Source organism: Fonsecaea nubica, assembly GCF_001646965.1.
Source record: "Fonsecaea nubica strain CBS 269.64 chromosome Unknown Scaff123, whole genome shotgun sequence".
Lineage (NCBI taxonomy): Eukaryota > Fungi > Ascomycota > Eurotiomycetes > Chaetothyriales > Herpotrichiellaceae > Fonsecaea > Fonsecaea nubica.
The window spans coordinates 72,461-79,588 of record NW_019173796.1 but is presented as its reverse complement, the minus strand read 5'-3'; the positions used below and the strand labels follow the sequence as shown (position 1 = coordinate 79,588).

Below are 7,128 nucleotides of genomic sequence, written 5' to 3'. Positions count from 1 at the left end.
GCTGTCTGTCCGATAATAAAGGAGGCAGTCCCTTTTTCTCTCATTCTTTTGTTGTCATGCACATCTCCCTGTCCCTTCTGCCTCAAAAGACCTGGATATGTCCCTCCCTTTGTTCGTTGTGCTGTACTCGCCGAATAGTCAGGCTTGTGGGTACCAAGGGAAAAGTGTGTGACCGTGTGTCAACTGTTTCAGGGACATTCACAATCTGGACGGTGTCTCCTTCTCCCCTTCTTCGACCAGTGTGCGTAGTATGAAGACCAGCTTCGACCCAGTTATCAGACGTATGATTCCAACTCTTCTTTGTCGTAGACCCCAGGGCTTCTTTTCAGGCGTTCTGACGAATAATCGCTGGCTCGTGCATTGGACATCGTGCATCTTGATTCTCTCTGTTTAGCACCTCTGTAAAGAACCAGGAGGGTCTCGGCACGACACTTCGGTTACCTGCATCCGTCGTGATAGCATTCTTGTTGTGCATTTCGCCTCGCAGCGCAGGCCATATCGAGTAGTGCAAACAACCTGCTTTGTAAACACCGAGCGCGCCAGCACGTATGTCGGTCAAAAGTGCACCCGTTCCATGAGGCTGTGGAGCGAGATTATTGCGTGGCACGCACGCGTGGGTCGGCATCGGACAGAGCCTTTCGAGCTCTCCCCAGATTTCGACCATTGTCGGGCTGTATCGGACAACAGCCTTACGCTAAGTGGCAGGCAAGGCAGGTAAGCCGCACGAGGCTCGAGGCTCGCACCACCACAAAAACAACGCTAGTCCCTAATTCGGCACAAGCGTGAACTCGGCTTAACCAAAGCATCACTTGCCGTTCGGTCGCGGGTCTCTCTCACCATCTTTCATCTTTCGGAAGCACGGCATCATCTCTTTCTTGCTCCAACGCGTTGGACAAAACGATGGCAGGACCAACTGGTGGTCGCGACCAACCTTCCCATGATCCGACAGGCAATTTCACCGGGTCTGGCTCCTCGCATTTCGGTTCATCTTACTACCCTATCGACACTGAGCTGACCAGCATGTCACCCAACTACTCCATGCCTCCTTATGCGCGACCGATGGAAGAGGGAGTATCTTCAGTCGACAAGATCAACCATGAAGGCGTAAACAATGGCATACCTCTGGGTCCAAATGGCGCTGCAGCCTCCTCTGTGACCGATCCCGCGATGGCCCCTCCGCAGACACCACACCAGGCAACCTTTCCAGTTGGCGCACGGTCAAGCATGGATGCATCCTCTGAGACACCCCAAGACCCTCAAACGGGCGATAAGAGAAAGCGTTCAAAGGCTTCCCGTGCATGCGACGAATGTCGTAGAAAGAAGGTGCGATCACAATCCTCAGAGCAAAGACCCTGACAATCATTCTTTGGTGCTAACCTACCTCCCTTTCAGGTCAAATGTGATGCACCCACTGAGGCGGACGGCACCCCAAAGACATGCACAAACTGCCAGAAGGCTGGTGTGAACTGCGAATTCGAGCGCAAGCCCATGAAGCGAGGTCCTTCCAAAGGGTCAGTTGTTTCGTTGATGAAGCTTGTCTCGCGACGTCGCTGGCGATGGAAGACTAACACGTGACACAGATATATCAGCGCGCTGGCAGAACGAGTTCACGGACTGGAACAAAAACAAAGACAGTCACTGGATGCCGGTCCTGCAGGTTTCGTCGAGAGTTTTTCGCCTGATGAGCCAAGTGGTCCAGGTTTTAATCGTGCTTCTTCTTTCTCCGCTTCCCAAACCGTCAGCCCTTTCTCCAGGGCCGAATTTCAACGAGATCGCATTCCAAGCACTGGCGGTTGGGGTATCACCTCGATTGCTCCTAATCTTCGATCGCGTGCTATTGGAAGCCTCGCCATCGCTCCCAACGAGACTCTTCCTGCTGCGATTCCTGACGAAGAGTCCAACCCGAAGTCTGAATTCCAAAATTCCTCCAAAACACTTTCCAGTGACATCGACAACTCTCATCGCGCCAAACGTCCACGCATCCTCGGACCCAACGACGACTTGCCACCCATTAAGATGGAGCATCCGTTTTTGGCCAAGTACTACGAGCAATATCATCCGCTCTTTCCATTGCTTCCGGAAAATAACGTTATTGATGCGGTGGTCAGCGGCGCCGAAAATGAGGTGCAACACGCGCTTGCAGTCGCTGTCGACCTGTTGCCAGACCTCAGAGCCGGACTCACTGTCAATGGTACCCACGATTCCTCCTTGAATCACGACCTGGACCCAGCCATCAGCCGCCCGACTCCGACCCTTACCTCTACCTACTTTGCAAACTTCGACAAGTTGCTGGACTATCTCTGTGGTGGAACCTATGGTTCACCAGCAGATCATTCGGTGGAAACCAATCTCTCAACGGCGTGGGCTTGTGCCTTGGTCTCGGTCACCTGCGAGAATGATGTCAAACATCTGGGAGGTGATGAAGACAAGTCCAAGCTACGCCTGCTTAACCACAGTCGACTCATCTTGACGCACCTGCGCGATGTTTCCGCTCATGGTACGATCCCCAGCATTTTCTCCGCCCCGGTCGACTTCATCCATACAGTCAACCTGGCTATGAACTGCGTCCTTGTCCTGAGCAAGTTTCACTTCTTGAGCATCGCTCTTAATCCAGCCGAAGTGACTAACCTCCAAAACCTCTCGACCCGACACCTCAATTACCTGGGGCTTACCGTCGAAGCAACGTACATGCAAACCGGCGTAAACCAGCTTGACCTTCTCTCCGAGGTGGTCCTGCCTCGCAACAATGCTGGTGTAGAGTCGAGACTCAATCAGAAGATGTTTTTGCAGCATGCCTTCGAGGTCCACCTTCTCATGTTTGATGAAACTCTCCGAGACTCGGCGATTGTCAAGGAGTTCCACTGGTTCTTGGAGGTGATGCTCAGCCCGTATCAACCACAGACGCCTCCGTTCCCTTCCATTGTTCTCGAGCGTGCCGTCAATCTGGCCCAGGTCCTCATTGAAGACGCAAAGTCGACCTCTAATGCCCCCCGGTACAATCCTCTTGACCTACACACCTGGTCTGTGGCAGCGATCACTCTGTGCGAGGTCGTCACCGATGTGAGCAGTAGGCAAATGGCCGATTATGCACGCAACCACCTTCAGAATTTGCGCACGGAGCTCCAGAAGAAGTCGGATGCACTGCACAAGCACTATGACTTTGAGTGGTTCTATGGCGAAAAGATGAAACACTGGACTGACGGGCTCATTGCGATGATCGACTACGTTCTGGTACGTCCTTCTGCGGCCGACGAGAACAGAAGCAGCACTGTGATGTTGGTCCCGAACTTCGCAGAGATGATGGAGAGAGGGTGGTTGCGAGCTCTTCTTTTCTTTGCAAACAACTGAGCGCTTCTTTGCCTCGTGGAAGAATCGAACTCTTCTTTAGTCGACCAAAGAATCGAGATCTTCTTTCCTTTGCAGAAGAATGAGAGATGCCTCTGACATTCGACATGGAGGAATGTTGGACAGATGGTGAATACGCGTTACGTGCACATACATGTACCATAGTGAGCTGGATTATTTCCCAACAGTGAGGGGGCCATACGTCTCCACGGCATCGAGACACCAAGTCGAACAGACATTTTGCAGGAGCTGGTTTTACAAGACAGAAACATGAAGTGAAAAATGAATTGTGTCAAGAAGACAGAGACACTATGACTGAGACATTATTCAACTCCCTTTTCCCAGTCCACCACGTCTCTCCTCCTGCTGATTTTGTGTTTCTGTTTTTTCATCTTCTCTCATGCGCTGCTGCCTTTCGACGAGCCGTGGATGTGTGTGTAGGAGGCGACCGAGAAAGATGAGTTTTCTTTGCTAATAATGCCAAAGTGAAATCTGATTCGACTCGATCCCAGCAAACTGCACCAGGTCGTCAAGGATGAATGGCTGACCTCAACCGACGCTTCAAAGTATCCTGATCCCACGTCTCTGCCACCTCATCGTCTTTGTCTCGAGAGCGCAGGCAACTGTTGATTCACCTTGCGTGCCCTTCGAACGAATGTATGTCAGATATCGGAGGTCGCCGCCCACGGACATATCCCGACAAGGCCCTTAGTCGATTGTAACGCCAGGAGAGTGTACCCAGGCCCGTGAAAGCTGCTGCCTAAGGCAAGGCATCATCATTACAGTTATTAGGCCGTCGAGGGATATAAAAGAGAGAGAGAAATATGGTTCTGTCGCCCAGGTAGAGGCCCGTGGTTCAGAGGAAGAGTTGGTACAGCAAAAGCAATCATGTCGACCACATCGCTAGTCGAGCAGCAGCAGCAGCAGCAGCAGCAGCAGGAGCCGGGTTTCGTGAAGCTGGAGCTTCGAACTGCTTACGGGCCCGTCTATCGTAACGTGTCGACGAACCCGCCGCGAGATGCCCGGCCGGACGAGATCCCGTTGATCGATCTCAGTCCCATCTCCGGCGACTTCGAGGCACGCAAGGCTCTCGCCCAGACCATCAAGCACGCGGCCGAGAACACGGGCTTCTTCTACATCCGCAACCACGGCATCCCTGAATCCACGGTCGACGCTGCACTAAACGCAGCGAAGACCTTCTTCGCACAACCCGAGGACAAGAAGATGTTGGTGTCTAAGTCCCTGGGGAAGTGGTACAATGGCTATTCAGGAAAGATGACGGCCATGGCCAGTCCCACGGAAGGATGTGAGTTGTCGTACCCCTTTTCTCACTTTATTGAGGCCGAGACTTTTGCTCCTGTCAAATGATTTCTTGATCTTTGTTTTGACTGGAGCATACGCAGTGGACTACCGTGAATCCTTCTCGTGGAGATATGAGCCGCAATACGACCCAGACCCGAAGGACCCTGACGCCGTCCCGCCAGAAGTCCAGCCGTATATCCGCGGCGAGAACTACGTCTGGGAGGGCACCGACCACCTGCCCGGGTTCAAGAGGGACTGCATCGCCTACTGGCAGGAATGCCTCAAGCTGGCGCGGCGGCTGGTCCGCATCTTCGCCCTCTGCCTCGACCTGCCCGAGGACTACTTTGACGCCGTGACGACGTACCCGGGCAGCGACGGCGTCTTCAACTACTACCCTCCGACCATGTCGTCGGCCGAGAAGAAGGACGCCGTCGAGAGCCAGGACGTCGGCCTCGGCTCCCACACCGACCTCCAGTGCTTCACGCTGCTGTGGCAGGACATGAACGGCGGTTTGCAGGTGCTCGGCCGCGACGGCCAGTGGATCAAGGCGACACCCGTGAAAGGCACCTTTGTCGTCAACATCGGCGACTATCTGATGCGCTTGACCAACGATCGCATGAAGTCGACCGTGCACAGAGTCTACAACCGATCCACGATCGACAGGTACCTCTCTTCCTCCCACCTTTCCTTCTTCTTCTTTTTCTTGTCATTCTATTCTTTCGTTCTGCTAGCTTGGATGGATGTATCATGTTCCTTCCTTCCTTCCTACATGGGTCCTCTCTCTCACTGTTCTAACCCCTTTTCTTTCTGCAAGATATTCGATGCCCTTCTTCTTCGGCTTCAATTTCAACGAAAAGTGCGGAGTCCTGCCTAGCTGCGTCGACGAGGACAACCCGCCAAAGTACGAACCCATCTCGTGTGGCGACTGGTGCCAATTGAGATTTCAGCAGGGCGACATGGACAAGGATAAGGACAAGAAGGTGGCTGCTGTGTACTGAGTGAAGCGAGATGAGATGAGATGACAGGTCGGGTGCGCTGCTAAGTAAGGATGATGGATCCACGGCCCACAAAGAATTGAAAAGGGAGGTAGGTTATCGGGAAACATAACTTCTCTCGACAAGCAAGTATAACATTGAAAATTTGTCTCAAGATACTTTTTTAATAAGCATGGCACATGGATTCGGGGCAAAGAGAGAACTTCTCAGTCCCGTCCTTGTCGCCAGGATTCCAGCCAACTTTGTCCTGTCCCCTATTTGAGCCCTTCTGGAGCCTTGTCGTTGGCCTCACCAATATCCAGTGCCACCAAAAACCGGCTGACCATGTTGTAACTCGCAACCGTAGCCGTAATCTCAACTATCTCCTGGTTACTAAAACCTGCGGCCTTGACTTCGTCAAACAGGCTCTGGGGGACAGTGACCTCTCGAGTCATGGCGTCCGCATATCTCAAGACGGCCCATTGACGGTCATCGAGCGCTCCCTTGGAGGTCGGGTGCAGCTGTTTCACCACCGACAATTTCTCTTCCGAAAAGCCAGGAGATTTCGAGAGGATTGGGGCATGAGCATTCCATTCGAACCAGGCACGGTTGATCAAGGCAGGACGGCAGATGGCGATCTCGCGGATGTCGTCTGGCAGGGAGTTCTTTGTCCGCACCGCGCCGAGGAGGGCGTTCCACCCTGGTAAACTGGTCAGCGTAGAACAATCTGATCAAGAGGCCGGTGACAACAAACCATCTGCGATCTTGGGAGCATGCAAAAGAGTTAAATCCAGCGAAATCAGGCCCATGGCACCCCGGCGTGCTTTGACCCGCTCCAGCACCTCTTGGTCCTCTGGGGAGAGGTTTGTTGGAGGGTTGGGTACATAGTCGAGACGCATGATGTCCAGAAAATTGAGATTCTCCTTACCGATAGGTTTGGGTCTTGTAAAGAAGAGCGGTTGGTTTCTAAAGAGTCAAAGTGTCTCCCACTCAAGCAGATTGCGAAATATGAAGACTCTTCCATTGATCAATGCTCCGAACACAAGTACCCCGCCACCACCGCAGTCCGCAGACGACGGTACCCGAGCTTGACCGTGTGCGGGGAGGAATATTGGCTGTCATTTAGTTTCTCCAACGGCGGAACAGCCGCGCTTCAGTGGGGTTATTTGGGAGAAGGGGCTCGAGCGTGATGTGTGGTGTTGGGGTTACCAGTGAACTCTGGATATTGCTCTTCCAGGGGGTCTATTCGATTCTCCCGGTGTGACGTGAGGCCGTGTGGTTTGATAGTTATCATCAGGGATAGTGAACGAGGAGATCAGCGTGGGTAGGTAAGTGGTAGAAAATCGATCAGGCTGCGCAGACTGTGACTTGGATGGCTAGTTTCTAGGGTGCCAGTCAGTGTCTGCGGTGGTTGATGCTGTGGGAATTGTCAGCAGCCCGGCTTCCCGCCGCGCTTTTTGTCCCCAGCGTCGCCCATCTTCAGTGGACAAATAGCAGTTCAACCCAG

The 7,128-nt window shown here is 53.1% G+C and overlaps 3 protein-coding genes across 3 annotated transcripts; 2 read left to right on the top strand and 1 right to left on the bottom strand.

The window, feature by feature from the left end:
- Nucleotides 1–900: 900 nt before the first annotated feature.
- AYO20_10849 (hypothetical protein) lies at nt 901–3,348 on the top strand (the record flags this gene model as incomplete). Its single annotated transcript, XM_022649105.1, has 3 exons — nt 901–1,323; nt 1,393–1,511; nt 1,581–3,348. 3 exons carry the CDS (start codon nt 901–903, stop codon nt 3,346–3,348), a joined length of 2,310 nt encoding a protein of 769 aa, XP_022494950.1.
- Nucleotides 3,349–4,233: 885 nt separating this feature from the next.
- On the top strand, nt 4,234–5,645 carry AYO20_10848 (hypothetical protein; the record flags this gene model as incomplete). The annotated part of the gene is made up of 3 exons (XM_022649104.1): nt 4,234–4,651; nt 4,749–5,310; nt 5,462–5,645. 3 exons carry the CDS (start codon nt 4,234–4,236, stop codon nt 5,643–5,645), a joined length of 1,164 nt encoding a protein of 387 aa, XP_022494949.1.
- Nucleotides 5,646–5,896: 251 nt separating this feature from the next.
- On the bottom strand, nt 5,897–6,520 carry AYO20_10847 (hypothetical protein; the record flags this gene model as incomplete). The annotated part of the gene is made up of 2 exons (XM_022649103.1): nt 5,897–6,321; nt 6,376–6,520. The coding sequence occupies 2 exons, from the start codon at nt 6,518–6,520 to the stop codon at nt 5,897–5,899; spliced, it is 570 nt and encodes a 189-aa protein (XP_022494948.1).
- Between the last annotated feature and the right edge of the window lie 608 nt (nt 6,521–7,128).